Source organism: Corvus cornix, chromosome 9 (genome assembly GCF_000738735.6).
Source record: "Corvus cornix cornix isolate S_Up_H32 chromosome 9, ASM73873v5, whole genome shotgun sequence".
In the NCBI taxonomy this organism is placed as follows: domain Eukaryota; kingdom Metazoa; phylum Chordata; class Aves; order Passeriformes; family Corvidae; genus Corvus; species Corvus cornix.
The window spans coordinates 8,250,188-8,272,047 of record NC_046339.1 but is presented as its reverse complement, the minus strand read 5'-3'; the positions used below and the strand labels follow the sequence as shown (position 1 = coordinate 8,272,047).

The 21,860-nt window shown below is 43.1% G+C and overlaps 2 protein-coding genes across 18 annotated transcripts in view; one reads left to right on the top strand and one right to left on the bottom strand.

Annotated features, from left to right (window-relative positions):
* The window catches only part of MCF2L2 (MCF.2 cell line derived transforming sequence-like 2), a 159,965-nt gene that overhangs the window by 79,301 nt on the left and 58,804 nt on the right, over positions 1–21,860 (top strand). The window lies entirely within an intron of this gene.
* On the bottom strand, positions 708–20,723 carry B3GNT5 (UDP-GlcNAc:betaGal beta-1,3-N-acetylglucosaminyltransferase 5). Of its 8 annotated transcripts, XM_039557265.1 has the most exons (3): positions 19,543–19,682; positions 18,861–18,982; positions 708–5,068 (listed from the first exon to the last, which is right to left on the bottom strand). In XM_039557265.1, exon 3 carries the CDS (start codon positions 4,726–4,728, stop codon positions 3,592–3,594), a length of 1,137 nt encoding a protein of 378 aa, XP_039413199.1. In that variant the 5' UTR covers positions 4,729–5,068; positions 18,861–18,982; positions 19,543–19,682; the 3' UTR covers positions 708–3,591. The 8 variants fall into 8 exon arrangements, with proteins under 8 accessions (XP_039413199.1, XP_039413201.1, XP_039413200.1 ...); XM_039557267.1 differs by lacking the exons at positions 18,861–18,982; positions 19,543–19,682 and adding an exon at positions 20,559–20,723; XM_039557266.1 differs by lacking the exons at positions 18,861–18,982; positions 19,543–19,682 and adding an exon at positions 20,564–20,723.

Sequence of the window (21,860 nt, the reverse complement as noted above, 5' to 3'; positions counted from 1 at the left end):
AGAAGCATTAATTAGAAGATGTGAGAGAAGAAGTCATTAGAATAAGCCTTGTATGTGTTTACAAAAAACCCCAGTGTTAAAGAGCATCTCATAGTGTTCAGAATATTCACATTTGACTATATACCTCTGAGAAGCTTCTGGCCTTTTTCACTGCAAGCTAGAGTTTCTGCAAAATCTTGAGAAAAAGATTATTAATGATGCATTCTAAAGCACCAGATACTTAAATCACTTAGTTCAACAAAAAATATCAAGCAAACACAGTTTTATCTAAACTGCAGTTTCTAGGCCAAAGGGAACAATTAAAAAAAAACCCCAGAAAATGAAAAACCCACGACAAAACTCACCCTGCAAGAAGCCAAATGCCACAATTCTGACTTCATTTCATTTGTTGTCTTCTTCACTATCATTTAGATAATTCATACTTAAGTTATGCCCGTCTCATACACTGGAGTTACCTGATGCAAATTCTGACTCCCTTTGTAAAAACCCTAACTTGATACATTATGTCAGACAAATTGGAGAGACATACAAATCATAATTATCTAAATTTAATTATACCCTGTAAAAATACCATGTCTGGTCCCCAAACCATCAGCTACTTTTCCAAAGGTGCAAAGTATGATCTGAAATCTTGTGTAGACAAGATACACATCTCCAGAGGAATGGCTGCCTGAAGAGAACATACAAATTATAACATTAACAACAGGTTAAGCTTCTAATACCTGGCAATTTCATTCAGCTTTAGACCTAGAAGCTTGGTAAACAAATTTGTGAGCTCTCTCTTTTCTTGGGAATGCCAGTTTTGCCTTTTGCCCACATGGGGGACAGGGGGAAAGTGAGGGGCAGGTGAAGTCCTCTTGTAAAAAGGAACTCAGAACAACACTTAGAAGTATCAGAACTGATCCTGTCAGTTACAAAGAAAGCAACAAGAGATATTTACCTTTGCTGTATTGTTTAGGTTTTTTTAAAAGAAATAAGTCTGTTTATTCAAAACAAATTTTACAAAACAACTGTCTTTCTGTGGTACAGAGCAAAGTTTAAGAATAAATATCGAATACTTTGTATAAAAATTAGTAATATCAAAGGGAAACCGATGCAAACCAAACAAACAGGTAAAAAAAAAAATAGCATTAAATATGCTGTGCAACAATGTCAAACTCTTAATGAGGAGTGACCATTCAGGCTGATACAGTTTTATTTGTAGAAGTACCAGCCCTGCATTGGAGCACCGAGACTACTGTTAAAAAAGATTCCTGATGGAAGTGTACAAATCTTAATTTGTGTTTACAATCAGAAAAGATGAAGTTTTCTATGTCTCCATTTTTTGAAAGGAGTGTCTTCATGCTTTCCTTTTTATTCAACAAGCAACTTCTTTTCACTGCAGCAAAAGAAAATGCATACTACAAACATCAAGGCCCTTTTAAGATTAAGAAACAATCCAAACAACACTCAAACCAACTGTAAAACAAAGAATTTCAATGGTCAAAAGTGACTTTCAGATAATGGCAACTACATTTAAGCAGCATTTTAGATGTTAGCTGGTTAAAGCTACTTAAACCTTACTTTACTTTTGCTTGTATGAGTGAAAACAAATCCCAACGCATAGTTATGCTGGAAGACTATAGTCTTACTAGTACATTTTGGTTGCATACTGCATAGCATATGAAGACCCTCTTTCCCGTCAGTGAACAGGGTGGCTTTTTCTATCAGTGGAGTTTTGCTGTGCAGCTTTGTTGATTTAAATGGCTCACAACAAGTCAGAAATCTGATGAAGCAGCTTTCCTTCAATACAGAATAATACTTTCTCTATATGTGCATTTATTTTCTCTGTATGCAACAGGTTATATAGATCTACATCCCCAGTACTATTATCCATTTGTTTAGGCAAGAAAAGGAACTGCATTTGTTCCTTCTGAAATATAGCTGTTACACTCTTCGGTCATTCTGACACTGATAAATTATTTATTTGTGGGCTCTTTATATGCCCAATATTTGGGACAGTTAGGAATCTTATTATCTTCCTTCTGCAAAACCAATTGTAGAAAGTTACATATTTGACTTAATTCTAGTAGCTACCCTCCATCTGAACAGCTTAGAGAACAGTCAGCAAGCTCACTCTGGATTCTGTCTACACTGACAGATGCCATTATGCATTCAAACCAGAAAACCTGCAGCACAGCTCCAAGAGCAGTAGCAGTAGTTAAAGCAAGTTTACTACTCACAGCTTCAAATTAGCAAGTCTGTATAGCTGCCACAGGTTTGGCAATTAGCAACTAAGATATCTGTTCTGAGAGTCTGTGGAAGCACCTTTACTGAGCTGTGCAAGGACTGCAGACAGCCTACAGCTCTGGCTCTCTGCAGTATCTTCATGGCACCACAGGACAACTCATAAGGGCTGCTGTTTGCACATCAATTAGCTCTATTTTGGTTTACAAAGCACAGGTATTTTGTTCCTTTGCAAGTGATATTAACATTGAGATATATTCAAGGTACAGGGGTTTGTGGACACAAACAACCCTGAAATTTTAAAGACAATTTTGACTTCATGAGAAATATTTTAGTTACTATGATTTGTGTACTGAGTTTCTGTGAATCACCATCTCCCTATCCCTTCAATGCAAAGTCAAAGTTTGTACAGAAAATATCCTCCCTTGCTGTTAGGACAAGCATGAAATTTTGCTTTTTGAAGTCTTTAAGTCTTAAACTAGCTCTGTGTAACATTCTCGGGCACTTCTGCTTGCTTTTCACCTCTAGAATATTGGAAAACAGAAGCATTATTAAAAGAAAACTAATTTAACTTGTATGCTTATTAAAAATTGAACTTTTTAAAAATGTTGATTCAGTTTTCAGAAGACAGAGAAATATCAGCCCAACCAGTTACATGAGTAGTGTTTGACTTTTATAGCTTCACATTCTAATGGTGGTTCCTTTGTTACTTAAAATCACCAAGTCAGAGGGCATTCAAACACTCCCTATTTCAAAGATTTAGGGAGCTTTGAGAAAACAATTGTAGCAGGTCTTCACTTCTAGCACTCACTGTTTGTCAACTGTGCAGGTCCAGACAGACTTTGTATGAAGTATTGAGAAATGGTGAATATTTGTAGAGAGTTTACACTGCCTTAAACTACTGTGATAGTCTCATTCATCAAGCCAGAAGTTCCACTTTCCTCATGTTTTGAAAGGTCTACTCCATTTTGATATAACAGATTTTTTTTTTTTGCCAAGTCTTAGTTCACCTAGCTTTTAAAAAAACCATCAGGACTGACAAGTTCAAAGAAACAGACATTTTCAACAAGCATTTCAAAGTCTAGAAGTCAAGTCCATTATAGTTCACTTATAATCCAGACTTGCATCCCTTGAAGAGTGTAAAAAAACCAGGCTACAAGGTAAAAAGTTGAAGTACAACAGGAGAGCTATTCCAGTAAGTCTCTGAACAGGATCTGGGACCATCTTCTTCCTCTCCCTCTGCCCACCCCAAGTATTCATGTGTAAATTTTACCTTTTTCCATGTTTACATATATTTTGGATAAATACCTAAAACGTTGTTGCTCTGTCTTGGCTCAGTGGATCTTCACTGCAGATATTCAAGTATTAAGAAAACGCAGCTGAACAAGGATATGTGTCCACATAGTACAGTTTACAGAGAAGCACAATATTGACTAGTCTGCAGTACATTCTACCCCAAATCCCTGAAGAAATCTTTTTAACTTTGGGATCTGTAGCCTGCTTCCAGAGCTGGCGAAGATCATCTACATGTCCATGAGACGTCATCATCTTGTTATAAATGCAGGGATGATATGGAGCCTTTCCTTCCCCAGAAAAAAATACATGATATTGTGGTACAATTCCCATTTTATTGGCACAGAGACCCATGAAAACATCATCTATATAAAGACTTGTATTCAGAGTCAATGAAGCCTCATAGACTTTAGCTGCTACATCATTTGATACTACATATGCAGCTCCTGCTGTATAGTCAGGGTAAGAGGGCCACTGGTACATTTCATATGGAACATAGTATTTGCTACTCTTGTCTCTTACGGGAGGGGATCCACGATGGACGCGACCAATCCAGAGATCTTGAGCACCCATTTGTGTGAGACTTTGGAGATAAGCAACGAGATTTGGCATATGGATAAATATATCATCATCTGCAGACATAATGAACCTGGCATGAGGACAGTAGGCATTCACCCAGCTAAACTGCAAAAGCAATTTAAGAGTAAGATTGTGAAAAGTATCCAAGAAGTCTTGCTGAATCAAATCATGGTATTTCTGGTCTTCGAGCTCAAGTTCTCTTTGCCGCTGTGTTTTCTGCAGATGGTCTGTTGGTCGTCCTAAAGCAAAAAGAGTTTTAATATTGGCATTAAGCTGAGAATGAACATACTTCTCATTACCCCAGGTTTGTCTAATTGCATCCCTCCGATGACGGTTTTCAGGAGAAGTCTTCACAAACAGTAGGAGAAGGACATCCTGCTGCTGACATTTCTCTCTGTGGTTGATCAAGTACTGGTAGCTTGATACTCTGTTCAGATTATCCCTGCTGATAGACAGGCTGTCATTCACAAAATGGTAGCTATTTATGAGGTATCTGTAGGAATAGGACTTCATATGGCTCACAATGTGATTATCAAATGGTACCCAAAAAATCATGAGACACAGTATGAAGCAAGTGGCACATATCTGCAAAAAATGGCATTTTCTAACTCTTCTGGGACTAACAAACATTCTGATGCAGTTTTTATAGTCCTTATTCTTGTTCAGGATCTGAGTTTTTACAGTGCTTGTGTTTTAGTGTAAGAGCACAGTGTCACCCTTCAAGATAAGTGTCCCTTGTAAGGCATGATGTCTTTCATTCAGTATCCTTGTGAAGACAGCTTTGTTCACAGACTTCACAAGTCATCTTTCTCAAAAAACGTTTTTCTTTGATTGAAAGAACACAGGCAGTTTTGAAAGATGAGACTTGCAGATGAGTGTTTTCCCTTTGGGGCATTTTGAAGCAAACACTACAGTTCTAATCGGACCTTCTTGTGTTTCTTTCCTTCATGAAGATGAACACCTGCCAATTCTGAAGGGGGGAGAGGAGAAAAGTTTAAGTGAGCTGTTATTAACACACTTAATTTTAGGTTTGGTCATGGAAATGAGCTGAATACTCAGTCACTGCCCATCACCACCCACATACACATCCCTCTCACTCCCCAAAATACAAAAAGAACCGACTGGCAGCAAGTCAGAGCCGGTCAATGGCCTGGAGCAAGCTTGTGGAGGCCAGTGAAAGAGGAGACGGACACAGAAACCTCTGTCTTAGACCCCCACTGCCATTAGCCGGCAGATTACAATATTTTAAAGTTCTTCTAAGCTCGGAGAGCGCCGCACCCTACAAATGGCCGAGTTTACAAAATGCCTTTTGGAACGGCACTCTGCTAAAGACCCAGAGCCAGGCGGAGCCCTGCGACTGCTCTGGGGGCAGCGAGTGCCAGGCGAGTGCCCGGCAGCGCTCCGTGTCCCCGCCCGGCAGCGCTCTGTGTCCCCGCCCCGCCACCCCCTTGCGCACACTGGTCCTTCCCCCCGAGCCCTGAGGGCGCCGCGGTGGCCTCGTCCCGCACCGTCCCCGCCGCGAAGCCCCGGCACGGCCCCGCTGCTGTGCCCGACGCCGCCGGCCTGAGGGGAGCGGCCTGAGGGGAGCGGCCTGAGGGGAGCGGCCGTTGGGCCCAACGGCTGCGGCGCCAGAGGGGCCGCGAGCCCCCGCGCCGGCCGCTACCGCACCCCCCAGCCCGGCAGCTTTCGCCGGGGTGCGCGGTTAAACGGCACAGGGGACACACACACGGACCGAGACACGGACCGAGACACGGACCGGCTCCCTCGTTAGGTACCCTGCCACACGTACACCTCTCGACACCGCACAGCTCACACTTCAGCGCTGCTGTCTCTGCCGCCAGCTAGGGTTTAAGTGAAGAATCCAAAGCACAAAAGGCCACCCAAGTCCAGCCTTCTTGCCCTTGTAGCCGGAGTTGTCTCTGCTATATAATAAACAAGAACAGCCTGAAGTAGCAACTGCTTGTTCATCCCATAAAAAGCCGAAAATAGCTGTCAAGCAAGAAATGTAGGACTAGCACCATAAGGAATGACATCCCACAAACTAAGCATTTGTTGCACGGAAACAAACCCTGAAGCAAGAGAACACAAGCTATCGCTTTCAAGTCAGAAGTTACGTGCAGCACAAATGTTTTGGAACTGCTTTAGCCATCTGAAGTCTTGCAACTAGATAGCAAGAGAGAACATAACACAGTATACAGTGATAAGAAAACTTGGGGCAATTTTGTGGTGCTCCAGGAAGGGGACCAGCTGCTCAAAATGGAAATAATGCCCTGGTGTTTCTGAGGATTGCAGGTTGTAATGCATAACAGAAAAGCTGTATGGGCAGTTTGGTGAATCAAAGTCAGCGCTTTTTATAGCATCAGTTTAAACCCTTTTTATTTTGGAAACATGAAGTTAAACAATGCACCTCAGAGTTATAAACTCAGCAACTTTACAATAGGACACTATTGCAAAGCTTACTCTGGTTTCAGATGAAGCACAGGGATGCAGACAAGCTGGAGTGTTATAGAAATCCCAATATTTGGTAGTTTCTTTTGAAGGAGTGTGTCTGAAGATACCAGGTTGTTCACTGCTATCATGATAAACTTAAAAGCAGAGGACTGAAAGTACAGGCAGCACAAGGCAATCTAACCACATGAAGCAAAGTTTACCTTGGTAAACAAGGGATACTCATCCCCAAATACAACTTTTTTAGATTACACTTGGATAAGAAGTTTGGGAAACATTTGGTAAAAGGAGACAAGTCAACACCACAGATACAAAGGACACGGTCACTGAGAGCTAGCAGTGGAACTAACCTACATGACAGTTATTTCCCCCTAGGGAAAAATAACAGCCTCCAGAAAAAAACAAAAACACCAACAACACGCAAACCAAACCCACACACCAAAAAAATCAACCACAAAACACATCATGGAAACAGCTTTAAATATGGAGAAGCTAGCAGGGGACAAGAGACATGCATAGACTCAGTTTTCTGCTCCCTAGCGCCCTTTCCTGAAGTCAGGGATGCTGTAAAGAGAACTTAAGCTTTTCCTTGGAGAAAAACAAGCCAGAAAATTAACTAGCTAAGTGCTGGAACAGTCTGGTGTGTCATTTCCTTGTTCTAGTCCAGCAGAACTAGATGAACCATTAGTAGACAAAAGTTGTTCAGAATCCTCCTCAGAAAAATACCTCTCAGGTAAAACTTTAAAATGTGACTACAGATGAGCAATACTGATGAAAAGTAAGGAGGTCTATACCCACTCGCCCATCTCTCTCCAAAAAAAGTATGGAGACGTGCACCAAAGGTACAAATGCACAAGTAGAGTCTCTCTGATTGTCAGAACTTTTTATAGCCCATTTACAAGACTCAGCCTTTGGGCTTAGTCATGTTCTCCTTCCCTTAAAAGGAAAACAGGTTGAGACACCACAGGAGCTATTTGCTGCCATTTAAATTTCGTCATTCCAGGAAAAGAAAATAATCCAACTCACCAGTGTGTTCTCCCTAGCAAGAGGAAACACCATGGAACAGAGACAAAACCATGCTTGACAGTCATTTTTCTGACCATAATTAAGGTGTTTTTTCCTCTTGGTGTGCATTTTCTTACTTGTGGTTGAAAGCTGTTAGATTCACTCTAAGATTGGAGAGAGACTGAGCCTTCCTTTCTGGCAGCTTTAAGATTAGAACTGCATGTGGTATTCCCCTCTGTTGCAAGTACTGCAGGCTTTTGCCATCCTGTAGCAATCCCGCCTTTCCTAAAGGAGTTTGTTATGTAACCTTTCAATATTACCACAAGCATGACTCATTGTAGCAACTGTTCACTATTCTGTGTTTTGCATTTGGAATATAGTCTAGGGTGAAAGAGGAGCTGGCATAGTTGGATTTGCAAACTCAATAGTTTGTAGAGTGACCACTATGGGAAAGCAAATCCTTAGGGAGCTACTTTAACTGTTCACAGAAGTCAGTATTTGAAAAAAGCCAGTATGGAGTTTATTTCAGGATAGAAGTAGAACAGTTTTGGAAAGTCAGCTAAGGAGAGACAGACAAGAGACATCCTAAAGAAACACAGAAACACCCTAGACATGAAACACCAGAGGCACAGCCCCTCACAGAAATAACCACAAAGAGACAACATTCACACAAAAGACATCCTACATGGAGATTTTTTCCAGCACCACCCTGATAAAAACCTAAACCCAAGAGACCAACTAAGACAGAAAGAACATCTCAAAACTCCCAGCTACAACTTTTGTCGTGCGGTACCATACACAGGCTGGGCTTCAATACACCACATCCCTGCACAACATGTATTTTAGGACAAAGATCATAATGTATAGTTATTTTTCCCACCTAGGACAGAAGATATGTTCAGATCACAAGTGGCTTTGCCAGGCAATGCAGGATATACCAGGAAACATTATTTTAAATAGAACCATTTTTTACAATTGACTTGTAGCAACTGGCCCTTTCACATCAGCAACTCTTGGTTAAAGTTCAGAAGACCTACCAGAAAGACTGAAGACCTCAAACATTACCTAGTTCCAAACAGAAGTCATCTGAAGAGCTGCTGCTTTCTATGTCCATGTTTTGTCCTTGGCTGTTGGGGGCAGCCTCAGACTCACTCTGCCCCCAGTCCTGCCCTCTTGTCCTTACCACACCAACCTTCCACAGCTGCAACAGCTCTGGAATTTATATAGTTGCTCAACAATCCAAATTCAGCTCCTCCCAACCTCTTGCCCCCCCAAAGCAACCTGCTGAATCCCTGAAGAAAGTATCAGAAAGTGGCTAATTGAGGTCAAGCTGTGCCTAACCTAAGTGCACAGTATGACTAAAGGGTTTCCTTTTGTAGAACCAGATGTAACATACATTGTTTCTAAAGCTTTCGGTCTTTTCAGTTCTGAGGCTACTGCCGGGCTCTGGTACTACAGAAATTTTGAAGCCTAGGACAGGCTTTTGCTCTAAAGTCAGGATAGTTCTGCCGCATGAGCTACTCCATACCAGCTTGTTTGACACTGGAGTGGATGCCCAGGTTAGAAGGCACACTGTAGAGATGCTCCCTCCTGTTTCAGCTGCACTCCATCCTGCTTGTTCCATCCTGACATCAGATGTCACGGGGTGACAAGAGACGTCCTCTAAGCTGCAACACAACTTCTACAGCACTAAAGGAATGTGCCCAACCACAGAGGTGACAGAGGCAGATATGCTGCAGCTACAGCTGCATGGGCCAAGATTATCACTGCCTAGCTTTGAATTCAGACAGGTGTGTCAAGCCTAGTATAAGGATGGGACAATCCTGAAGAGAGTGAGTTGGATTTTCTTGAAGCTATCAAAATCTATTTAGAAAGGGGCTATGGGGTTCAAAGAACACATCTTGATATGTTTGAGAGTTCTGTTTGTTAAGCAGAATTTAAAACTTTTTTACCACGTTCGAAGTAATTTAAACAGTTATAATTCCTATGAAATTGAAGTCTTCCATCTCTAGTATTGATTTATGTACTGTTTACACCCAAAGCCCAAAGGAAATTTACAAGTTCACACATCAAATAAGCCATTGATACACAAGTTTATCAAGATTTTTCATTATGATTGACTAATTGAAGGTTAAGAAAGTATGTGTCTAAGTTAATGGGAGCAAAGCCTAAACGGAGTTTGCTGGTTACAGCTTTAGCTACAAGATTATGTAACCCAGGTTCCTCTGATGATTTTTCTGTTGCTGACATGTCTTCACAAGTCCTGTTATCTGTCATCTCTTCCCCAGCCTATGTCCTCCTTCTTCACTTCCCAATATTTGAAAAGTTCTTATATATTAAGTAGTTGCTTTGAAACTAATCTCCAGGTTTCTCTTTTATGGGAGCTGAGTCACAAAAAGAAGAACAGAAATACTAAGTAGGTTACATCCTGGCACTTCTAAGACTTCCTGCCATAGTGACACTTTAGGAAAAAAGATGCAGTAAGTTACTTACCTAAGTCTGCCTTCCTACATAGTTTGCTAGCACCAAGAAGAAAAAAAAAATCACAAACAGCCTGCAAAGAAAATAATTTCAAGTAATGTCAAAACTTCCAGTGTTACACCTTGTTCTGTCCAAACTGTTGAGAAATGGAAGCTAATTCAGCCAAATATTCTGTAGGAAAATATGGTCACAATGGCAATAGAATTAACAAAAAGAAATAGTTCAGTGCTCCAAAGATCTATGAAAAGTTTAGAATCAGGTCACAGATGTTGCATCAATAAGGAACATAATGCATCAATGGCTGACAGTAGCTTTGTAATTTTTGTTTCAAGAACATATAACCCATCTTCTGCAACCTCCTATGCAGGCTTCACCTGCAAGCTCTTTAGTTTGCCTGCAAATCCTACTCAGGGAATAGATTTCTGGGATGATACACCAGCATTTTTACATGCTCTTTGTGCATATGTTGAGGACTTCTCAGGTTGAACAGACACCTGATTTTCCATGAAGGTGAACATCCAACACTTTGTAAAACACAAACTCCTTAAATGACTCTGAAATTGCTCAGTCAAGAGGAATCCCCTTGTTAAAAACAATGGGCATTGAAGCACAGCACTTCCTCCAGGGAAGTTCTGTATCAGAGTAACTACAACAACACCTAGAAAAATGAGCCATTTGAAGCTGTGCCCACTTGCTGAGTCTCACTGATGGCTAAAACTTGCAAGTGCTGAGCAATGTTGGCAGAGAAATTAAAAGGATGGCAAAGCTTTAGATGGCAATTGAGTAAAGCAGTTCAATTCCTTCAGGGCTGGAAGCAGAAACAGGTTGCAAATGCTTAGCACTGCCAGGAAGCAGCTAATTGTCAATAGAGATTTAGTTTCTACAGAGGTTTTTCACTTACTGTAACTATTGGGTGGGAAGAAAGAGTGATTTCTTCAGTCTCCCCTAAAATGAACTGAAAACTTCCCAGCTTAAATGGAGACATCTGCCAGAATGGACAGATTTGCCTTCTTAAATTGCTTTCATCAAGATCAGTTGCCCAAAACAGCCACTGTGGAGATGGCAGGAGAGGAGCAGGACCACATCTTTCAAGTATCAGTCTACATTTAGACTGCAATTCTCAGTTGTTTTAACCTCCCATGTCCACTGCAGACTCTTCCCCATACAAGCTGGAAGGAAGGATGGCATTTTCTAGCATGAGTCTCCAAAATATGAGTCATTTAGTTCAAGGGATTTTGCATAAAATGCACAAGCACCAACATGAATTTTTTTGCTTTGCATGCAGCAGATTGGGTGAGAAGAGCCTGCTCTTTGCACTGAGAGTAAGGATAATATTCTGAAGTTTCAGTCTGGCAGTGACATGATTGAGGCCACATGTCCTCTTATTCTGAGCAGAGTTAAGCACTTAATTCTCACATAGACAAGTCAGAGCTCTAAGACACAGCTACAAAGGCTGTAATGGCACCTATTGTACAACCCACCACATCTGTTTTGGCAGCAATGAGCTCTAACGATGCACTGAGCAGCAGCCCAAATTTATGTAAGTTCTCTTTCACAGTGCAAGCATTTAAAGACATATGAGACTGGCACACATTCCTTTCTACTCCCATGTGCCAAGGCAAAAGGAGGTAGGAAAGGGGCAGAGCACATTAACTGCAGCTGTTAATGCTACCTCATTAGTATAGCCTCTGGAAAGTCACCTCCCTCTCCATTTTACAGTAGATATTTCTGTTTGTATTTGGAGTCTTATCTGGAAGCTTCTGTGCAAGTGGTGTAACGAGTTTTCTAGTGATTATAATATCACTTACTCCCAGGACATTACAAACACAGCTTGCCTGCAAAAGTGGGCAAGGACCACAAGAGGCATTACAAAGGACTTGCCACTACTTTCTATGCCACATTAGTGTATTCACCTCTTTACAAAAGTGTATTGCAGGCAATATTGCAAGAAGGACATCCCATTAAACATGGCACACTTTGAGCTGAACACAGAAGAAAACTATTTCCCCCATACTAGAGATAGCAGTTGTGAAATATCAAGCAGTTAAGGGTCCAGTACAAAACTCAACACTGGAAGACAAGAAATTGCAAATTCCCTAGTTAGGCATTAATACTAAATATCCCTGTTTCATAGCATGTTCCAGTTGAAGATCTACAACATCAGGGCCCCATCTAATCAATAATTTTTTCTGCTGCTGTTTTAAGTAAGCCCATTCAAATATTTATTTGCAGCTAGATCTAGAGATGTTATTTCCTGACTATTTTCCCCACAAACCTGAGGTGATTTCTGTTCCAGTCTTCAGGCCGTACCTGAAGATCAAGCTGAACAACTATCTGAAGCAGACTTTTTCCATGTTAGCTGCCAAAGTAAAAGAGTAAGTCAAATTTCAGACTGACACAACTAACTGTAAGACTAGTTCAAGCTGCCTTTCTATGGGGACTTTCAGAAACCTTTCTTTTGCCCAGTAAGACTACTTTTAAAAAATGCAGTGAGTTAGAAAGTGTGTGAAGGGCTTGTTTAAACAGGAGGCTAACACCATTGTACCACGGCCATTTCTAGGTTTTAAGATTTTCATTCCAGAGCAAATATTCTCTCATCTGCTTCCCAGTCTATCCCTCTTCCTAAGACACTACTGTAGCCTGTGATCCCAATTCAGCATCAAACTCCAGATGGATGTCCCATACTGCAGCAAGAGCTTGGATGTTACATGGGTGTGCCGTATGGGCACTGAGGCTGGAAGACAGACAAATGAGAATTTGTAAATTCAGTTTTAGATTAGGATACAGGGTGTTTTTGTGCCAAAGGATTGTGTTTTTCTCTTTCAGATAGACCAGTGATGAGAAAACATGTTGAATTAAAAATGTCAGATATACTGGTTAACTTACAGGGTATGGGAGCTGGTGGGTTTTCTTAGTGTTCTATTAGATTAACTCTCCCTGTTCTACACTGAAGTTAGCACAGACCAGAGGTGAACTCTTGAGTCCACATAGCAGAGTATCATCCCATCAAGACTTCCCAGATCAGTTCAGCTGCATAAATTTTCCTGTCTCTCTTAAGCATGGCTCATTCACCTCAGCCAAGTCTCATGCTGACTTAACCATCCAGACACCATTCAGGCTCTATAGACAACTGAGCATGACCGAAGTCCTGCATCACCCTTTTCTGCATCAAATTCTTTCCTCCAATAGTTTCTTTTCCCAAACACACAAGTAGAGCCCAGGGAGACAAACCTACAGGTTTGCTTGTACCCTGCAAACCACATACAAAAGGGTTGGAGGAAACTGGGTTACAGAACACTAGTGCTGGTTCCCATCCTAAGTGAGAACCAACACCACTTTTGCTAAAGACTCTTCCATCTTGATGACCCAGGTGACACAGTCAGGAACATAGCCTGGTTTTCAGCTCTGTTGTCACGGAGGTGTCCAGGTCTGCAGTTTCAAGGCCGTGCTTTCCCCACCACACAGACACACCCAGCAAGCACCAGGTCCAACGCTACACTGAATCCACCAGGCACAAAGCTGTACCTCGAGCAAAGCACACACTTACACACAAAGGTCTAGTAATTTAAGCTATGGGATGCTGCTCTGTGGAGAAAAACAATACTTCTGTCAACATCTAAGAAAGCACATGCATATGTAATTAATTATAAAAGATGAGCTTTCTGGTTAATGACAATGAGGAAGAGAACCTCTTTAAGATTACCTGTAAAGGCTCATCCCCTCCCATGAATGTAGTGGAGCTGCCATTACCACAACACTTCAAAGGCCTCCTCTTGAGACCACCAAGAGCAAATATAGCCCAAGCCACTCCATCTTTCCATACACCCACAGACCTACATGCACTTAAGAACAGACAGTCATTGCCCACTGTTCCTTGGCCCTGAACAGAGTCCACCCTTGTTCATTCTCACCCCCTCCCGTTCACTGCTGTACACAGCTGCCACCAGCTCTTAAGCTGAAAGAGAGAAGTGCTGTATTCTGCTCAAGGCTGAGGGAAGAGGGAAGTTATTAATGACCCTGTCTGCTTCTTGCATAATCCCATCTAGTGGGATGTCTTCTTTCATTAATAGGAAATGCATCTATCCGAATCAAGCAAGCAGCCTATCTGATCACCCATTCACTTCTTGTTTAGCATTTGTACTGCAGTTATTTTCTTAAGAGATTAATTACCATTTGGGGTAGCTCAGCAGTAATTTGATAAAATTGTTTCAACACATGCAGATGCTGTGTAAATGTGAAGTTTATATATGCTATATACACACACACACACATTTTCTATAAAAGCATGAAGTACCAGTCATTCAAGATGTACCAGCAGAAGTTAAAGAACTCACATTTTTAACTACTTTAAAATTAAAGTTACACAAACAGCACCTTAAATTCAGCTAAGGAGTCATCCTAACTTGAGGCAAATAATTATCTAGAAATAGCAACACATTAGACTGTCCATTTCTCCTAACTTCCAGCCTTCAATTCTGAAAGCGTTTACAGTCTTCACAGACCTAAGAAGAGCCTGGAATAGTTGTAGCATTGAAACTGAAGAAACATTATGTTAAGAGGCACAGGAGATAGTTTGAGTAACCAAACTGCTAAACAAACAAGCATTATCCAAACCTGTAAGGTTCATATTCTCCACTCTCTATTCGTATCAAAAGATCCCACTTGTTGGGAAGTGACTGTCAGTTAGGGGAGAGGGTTATAGAAGACAGAAAAGTTTCGCTGTACTAAGTGTACTGGACGAGCTGGCCAGCAGAAAGGACCAGAGAGGATAATGTTTCACCACTGATTTAGCACTGATTCTATGAGATCTGGATTCATATATCCAGCTATCCTTTTCCATTAGTTCAATAGTGAAATGTTTAATTTCAAATATTTTATATGATTTCATAAGTTTCAAGGTTCTAATGTAGTTTACACATTTTAAAGTTTTCAAGACAGTCAAGTGTTTCACGTCACAAGCTGATAGTTCTCTGAAAATTTAAAAACAGATTCAGTACTGAAGGCTTCTACATGCATATTGGGGGTCTCCATGGTTGCCTCAAGCCAGCCATAAAGACGTAAGCATCTCAGATTTTAGGATAATGTGGATGGAGAACCACTTCAGCATATACAAAGGAGCTGCAGATTGGCTGGGATAATAGCGATGCAAGGCTTTGTTTAAGCCTGTCTGCGAACGGGGTGGGATGAATTCCATTAATCCTCTCCTACTTCTGTGGGAACTAAGGAGAATTTTGGCTTTTATACAGCCTCTTCTGCAATGCAACAAGGGCAGGGATTGAACAGGAGACACATGCCTGATTTTTGTTGTTATTAAATATGGGGAGCTGGAAGAGCAGAGGCTCATGGCAAAAAAGCAAAGCAAAGCACCTCTCCTCCCCCACCTCATGTACTTATGAGAAACACAAGAGCTGCAGCCACTGAGGAACAGCATCCTGCAATTCCAGCTCACCACGGCTCAAGCGCCCTCCCTGAGAGCTGCTAACAAGCAGCCACAACAAGCCACAAAACAGAGGACTAAGCAAAGAGTTCCTCAGGCCTAGCTTCAAGATGCAAATCAGATAAGAAAAGTCAAACAAAGGAGCTGCAAAACACTTCCAACGTGTTTAATAAGGAGTGGGATTTGTCCAAGACTACAGTCTTTGTAAATTAAATGAAGGAACCTGTGTATTTGCATTTAACCAGAAATACTTGTCTCAGCTTAGGAGAAAGGGATAGTAGGTCACACTAGTCAATAACATCAAGAACCAGTAAAATAATATTTTTACATATATAAAAATACATGTCTGTTGCATATATATGTGTGTGTGTATATATACACACACACTTATTTGCAAGATTAATATATGGCCAAGAAAGTAACTAACTACCTACAGCACTACACATACACACAGCACCAGATTAGGAACAGCTGTGAGGATAGTTTAGTGAAACGACGTTAAGTATAAACTATAAATGCAATTCAGTGAGAGACAGAACTACAAAACACCAGTCTGTGGACTGTAGAAGAAAGCTGCAAAGATGGGAGCAGAAGCTTACAAGGCAGGGATGATTTAAGGCATTACTTAAGAAGGGAAAACAAAGACGCCGCTAAAGAAGCCTGATCGTTCTAGAAAGTTGAACTTCGAGAACAATGCACTAAAAAGCCTGTATTTGTAATTACCACAGGACTTTACTCAGGTCTTGCTGACAAAGCAGCCAGAACCTCAGAAAACAATTAGTCATAAGTATAGTACCTTTGCCACCCTTATTACCCACTAGAATGCTTCCTACTAAAAATGTAGTGAATAAATATGTTATTGGAAAGTCAGGAAAGTTACAAGGAAGAGTTGTGAAAGACTTTGTGTGGTTTTAACAATAAAACACATGGGTTGCACAGTCTGGTGCACAGTGCAAAGTTAAAGACTAAGCATCCTTTGGTTAACCAAGTCAAGTAGCAGAAACTTCATCCTTCCTCTGCCTGTTTCATATTCCGTACAAAACCACAACTAATCAGGGGCTGAGGGCACAGGGCTGCAGCACTGTATGTAAATTGCTACTGATGAGTAGCAGTTTAAAGAACAAGAAAAACTAAGTTTTCTGCCCTAAGACAAAAGGCCAGTTTTGTCTGACAAGCCTCCTCAGGTCTTAGTGGAAGTGAGACTGGAAGAAACGAATGATGCAGGATACGATAGGAGAAGAAATGTGAGCAGTCTTAGCGGGCCAACAGCATGTTCAATTTGAAGAAACTTTCCTTAGCTCTAACTGCAAAGGACCAATTAAATCTCTTCCTTTAGAGCCATGTCCCAAAGCACCTCCAACAATATGCTCTGTGCTGACAAAAGAAGTTCTTTATTCCCAAGTTCCTACCTCACCTGAAAGGTGGCAGTGTACCTTCAGAGCATGGCAGCATTCCTGGGAGTTCTGGGTGTCAATTTTTTATTCAAGTCTTAAACTACATTCAGAAATCTGGAGTTAGTACCAGACAGTCAACCTCGACCTCATGAAACTGCCTTGCAGAAAGCCAAGACAGGAACACTTACAGCCTGTGGTCTTTGCAGGGTGTACCTGTGTGTCCCTCTTCAGCAGTCCTGCCAACTCAGTGGCTTTTGCTTACAACAACATTCTCTTCTTCCGAGGTCATCTGTTTGCAGGTTGTTTAAGCAGCCTTGGGATCTGTTAGATTTTATGAGTTATTTGGGCATGTGGCAGCCACAGCATCTCCAAGCAGTAATTCTGAGTTGAAGATCAGACTATGCAGCCAACCAAGCAACCAGTAAACTTCATGACTGGTACAGGTTCATTCTAAAAAGTTGCAATTCCAAAATCAAGGCGTGTCATCATCCTACTTCCATGCATTGTGGTGGTTTCCCCATTGACTATAAAATTTAAGTCAAGTGTCATCTGGCAAAAATCCTTCCACAGCATTCTCCCTGTTGCTGCCGGGGGCAAAGGTCCTACCTGGCAAACTTTTGAAAGAAGGGACCCTCTCTAGTATCCATGACTATTATTTCAGTTTTTGAAGACTCAGGAATGCACAGGTCTCAGTTCAGGATCTGGACCACAATCCCCCAAATGTTGCAAAGAATCCAAATAATACGTCTCCTTTATCAGTGAAAAATCCTGCTTTCACTTGGGCCCAACCTGACAGAGGTGGGCCATGCTGCTTTCCACAGGAATTTAAAGATTAGTTATTACTGAGGTCTGTTGCATAATTAGATAGCCTCACTTGAGAGGTGCACATCCTAGGAAGCTAAGGAAGGTATCTGACTAAACTCTGCAAGTGCCCTGTGGAAGGAAGAGCCGGTAGTGCAATGCTAATCCATCATGTTCTGGTTCCCTCCACCTCTTTCTGCCAATTCCAAAGCCCAGCCAGATCCACCGCAGTAACAGCAATGCCACAGGGAGGTTTCCCAACAACAAAACCCCCTCAGCACTTCTGTACTTTCAGTAACCAACATCTTCAAGTTAAAGGATTACCTAGACAGTTGCTCAGGTACAGAGGGATAACCACGGCAGAGGCAATGCTCAGGACATCCTGGATGCTGTAACACTGTAGGTGCAGAGTGACACCAAACACATAAGCCACTGGCATTTCCAATGATAAGCGATGACTTGCAGGGTTTTCCACATGCTTCTCCCTAATCTGTAGGTGAATTACCATTCCCAGCATCAGTACTCACTACTCCAGTTTGGCCAGATGTCAGAGAGACTGTCCCAACTTACTGCTTTGGGCAGCAGGAGCAACCAGTTTGTTTCTCAATAATTTGGGATCTCAGAGAAAGCAGAAAGTGATACAGTTTTGTTTCATTCAGTGAAAGACAACCAGTAAGCAGATACTATTATATTTCTTAGCAGAAAAACAAACTAACAAACCTCAAAACCTTCACCTGCAAAAAAGCCCACATTTTTACTGTGATACTACATTTCTGTGTATAATAGATGGTGGACTTCTATGAAAATAGTTCTGTGCAAAACAACCAGTAACTTCCATAATGTCAGAGAAACACCCAGCTCTGTGTGACAGTCCAGCCTTCTGGAATACTGCTAGAATATTCCATGACTGTTACCAACAGTGACTTACTGTCTCCTGCCCTATTCAACAAGAAAAGAGAAAAACCCTTAGATTGCAGATATTTTTCCATTTAAAAAAATAATTCGTTCCTTTTCTAGCCCCATCCTTTTCCCTTTCCAGCTGCTAGGAGAAATGCAAGAAGCAGGGAGAAGTGAGAACAAGACAGCATCATACAAACCAGATTTCAACAGCTGCACTGGCAGTTTCAACACTGCTGCTAAGAGATCCCCACGCATGAGCCTGGGCAGTCCCGAGATGAGGATGCTGCAGCACGTACCGAGTTCTCCACTGCCTTGCCGAGCCAAGATAGTTACAGGCGTTCTCATCATTGTCTTGCACTCAGTGTAGTTGCTTACACCGGTGTAATGGCAGCCTCCCATCTCGGGATACTCCCAAGATCTTGCGCAGAAGCAGTTAACGAAGCAACTTTTCCCAAAACAGCTCAGGTGTTTTCTGTGCTCCCCGCTGAGCCAGTGCGGTTCTCCCCTTCCTGGGGCCCCGCCGCCCCCAGCCCGGCCGAACCCGTGGCTCTACCCCGCGCCCCCCTCCCGGCGCGCAACAAGGGCATCCCCAGCTCTCCCGAAACCTTTGAAACCCAGGAGAATCGAACATACCGGGAAAATCGCGGGCTGGAGGACACCCCGCCGACCCCACGGGCTTTCCCCCGATGGCTGTTGCCGCCTCCCGGCAGCCCCGCGACCCCCAGACTTGCGCAAACCGATGGTGATCCTCCCCGCTCCGCGCCTTCCCCCGTCCCCATCCTCCGGGGCATCCGCGGAGCCCGGGAGTGGCCTGGGAGGGGCGGCAGGCAGGGAACAGCTTCCAGCCATGCGGCTGCGGGCGCCCCTTCGGGGGAACAAAGGCGAGAGCCGGCGGGCCAGTCCCCGCACACCCCCCACCGCCAGCATCCCCCTTGGGAGCTCCGCAGCCTGGCCAAGAGCACAGACAAAAAAAGATACTCTTTTTTTAGCTTTGCTTAACGCAAACGCCCTTTTTGAAAGCATTCACTCTCCTCCTTTTGCCTAATGCGTTTTCTCCTGCCGATTTTTCCTACGGGGTGCCCAAAAGCTGCTCGGGGCGGCGGCAGCCTCCGTGCCCACGTTCCCGGGCAGCGCCGCTCGCGGCCGCGCTCCTCAGGCGCTACCGAGGCCGGGGCGGGCGGCAGCCCCGGCGCTCTCGGGGGCGCGTCCCCGTGTTGCAACGCAGGGCTGCGCGGAGAAACTCCCAGCCGGATCTGCGAGTTTCTTGTGTGGGAAAAGTGGAGGAAGAAAAAAATCCCACACTTTTCCTGTAGAAAAAAAGTAGTTTGGAGAAATAGGAAGCCGGGAGGGGCTGCTGGAGCAAGAGGCGGGAGGAAACGGCGCGCCTTTGAATGGGTTTTTTCACCGCAATGCTCGAGTGGCCGGGAGTTTTCCCTCCAAGGCTCAGGGCATGAGAAAGACCCTGAAAGTGCCACAAAAAGCCTGATCATTTTCTGCCCCCCTTTTTTGTTTTTTCTTAAACATAATCGACTGCCAAACAATCAGAGGTTGGGAGGAATCTGCTAAAAGGCTTCGCAGAACAGGCATCAAAACTACACTGAAGTTTGGGTCTCGTTTATCCGAGGGATTTGAAATCCCAAAATGCTTCTTTAGGACGGGAGAGGGGCAGGCGCGTACGGCGTTAATGGATGCGGTCTGCACCGAAACCTTGGAAACAAAGCAGTTGGAAAACTCGTTTGTCCATAGCAGGGAACCGCAATTCCTGAAACGCGGAGAAGTGAGACGCTCTCCTCCCCTGAACAGACCAGCTCTTACAATCCCTGAAGCCAGGCAGAGAAGAGGGGGGGGGAAAGCATTTAGAAAATCCGAATATTTTCGCTAATTTTAATTACCCGGCGACTCGCTTTAGCCATTAGAGGAGCGATCAACCCGGCTGCTCTTAGCTAGGAAAGCGCGAGCGGCGACGGGACGACACCCAGCAGAGATTTGCGCACCTCACCTACCGAACTGGCCGGAGAGCTGCTTTCTCCTCCGCTTGCTTCCTCGGGCAGCAGGGACAGGCCGGGCCACGGCGCTCCCCGGCAGCAGATGGGCTCCGGCGGCCCGGGAGCCACCGGCTCCGCCCCCTGCGCCGCGCTCCCCGCGCCCGGCCCGGGCTCCCTCTTCGGCTTGGGTGTCCCGCTGTTTGCGAACACCCTGCCTCCCCGCGGCGCTGCCTGCCCTGCTCCCGAGGAGGTGGTGAGGGTGAGACCGCGGTGTGCTACGTGGGAAAACTAGGTCTTGCGCTGACACTCAGAGTGCTAAAAGTGATGTGCCAGATGTTCAAAGGTACTTATATCTTAAAAATTTCTTAGGGGACGCCATAAAAGTTTAGCTAACTGCTCCTCTAAGTCTCCGAGGTGCCAAATAACATCTTATTGCTGTTAGTTAGTTTGTAGGTCACAGTGAAACTTGCTTCTCTCATTTCCTGTTGGGAATCTTCAGAGGAGTAAGAAAGTGTGATTTAGGGTTTCTCCTTCTCTTCTACCTTCCCCATAAACCTTGGTGACTTTCTTACACCAGCCTGACGGAAATGACTGATTCATTGAAGAACATCAACAGTAAGGCAATCTCTGTGGGCAGTAGGACTAAGACAGAAGTCTTTAAAAAATAAACCAAAGTAAGTGCTATAAGTGCGCCTTCCTTGAATACACTTCCGCCAAACTTTTGTAAAGAGAAAAACTGGATTTAAAAATGGCATTCAGATTCGGTTGAAAAGCCACGACAATGCTGTGCCTTGTGTGGTTTCATTGAATCACAGAATCATAGATTTCTCACTGACTATAAATATCAAACACAAACCCTTTGTGTATCTCCCATTCTTTCACATGACTGTGATTGATCTGAATCATTCCTGACCTCATCATTGACTTCATAGAAGTTTAACTATTGCATATCATGACAATTAGGGTCTGTTTGTCACTTTACAGCCATAAATCTGACAACATCTTTGTGAGGCAAGGAATTGTTTTCTTTTCACACACAAGAGAGAAAATAGAGATAGGAATACTGTTGTCAAGGTCACCCAGCAAAAGCAGAGCAAGGGTAAAACCTGAGCAGCTGATGATCCTACAGAAGGATGTGTTGTTTTGCAATACAGGTTTTTTTTTGGGAAGCTTCAAAGCCTAAGGAGTTTTTCATTTGATCTCTCCTTTCTCCTGTGGTGTGTCCTAGTATGACTAAATACTTTATAGCAGCCTTCTCAGATTTCTCTTTGTCTGTTTGATTCTGCAGTAAGACAAAATATAGCTCTTTAC

Excerpts from the sequence above, each read along its gene's own strand:
- B3GNT5 (XM_039557267.1), bottom strand. The coding sequence starts at position 4,728 with ATGTTTGTTAGTCCCAGAAGAGTTAGAAAATGCCATTTTTTGCAGATA.